Here is a 522-nt window from a genome sequence, read left to right on the forward strand (position 1 = left end):
CCATCGATCTGTTGTATAAATGGAATCACACTTATTATATTGCATTTAAACAGCCTGTCGCTTCATGCCTACGGGCAAATCACATCCATGCTGATATGCGATACTCTGTAATACTGCTTATTTATTCATCCAATGGCACTTTTAGCTCTGCTCATCTAATATGCATTTATTGATTGATTGATAAAAACATTTAATGAATTTTAAAAAATCACGGTCAAGCACCTGGCTAGTAAAAGCAAACACTAAAGCATTTACCAGCACTAGTCACTCTGTTAAAGAGCAGGTCAGCAGCCATATCCAGGCACAATCGAACTCTGGCCACCTGCTGCAGGTGCTCTATAGATGCAGTGTGTGCAGACACAGAATCAGAGTGAAGGAACTCCAGCAGAAAGCGTGTTTCCTCCTCCAAACAGATCTGCTGCTCCGACACAGAGTGCCATTGTGTCCGATCATACATTGAGTCCTGCAGACACAGGAGAAACATACAGTACTTTTAACCAAGCTTTAAATATATACAGTAAC

General features: G+C 41.0%; 1 protein-coding gene across 1 annotated transcript in view; it reads right to left on the bottom strand.

Annotated features, from left to right (window-relative positions):
- Positions 1-522, bottom strand: part of LOC107575645 (E3 ubiquitin-protein ligase rnf213-alpha-like) — a gene marked incomplete at both ends in the record, with an annotated part of 31,044 nt that overhangs the window by 6,385 nt on the left and 24,137 nt on the right. Inside the window, one exon of the mRNA XM_016262007.1 lies at positions 269-463. Within this exon, the coding sequence (XP_016117493.1) occupies positions 269-463 (195 nt within the window). The remainder of the gene's footprint in view (positions 1-268; positions 464-522) is intronic.

Source organism: Sinocyclocheilus grahami, unplaced genomic scaffold (genome assembly GCF_001515645.1).
Source record: "Sinocyclocheilus grahami isolate Dianchi unplaced genomic scaffold, SAMN03320097.WGS_v1.1 scaffold2780.1, whole genome shotgun sequence".
NCBI classification, from domain to species: domain Eukaryota; kingdom Metazoa; phylum Chordata; class Actinopteri; order Cypriniformes; family Cyprinidae; genus Sinocyclocheilus; species Sinocyclocheilus grahami.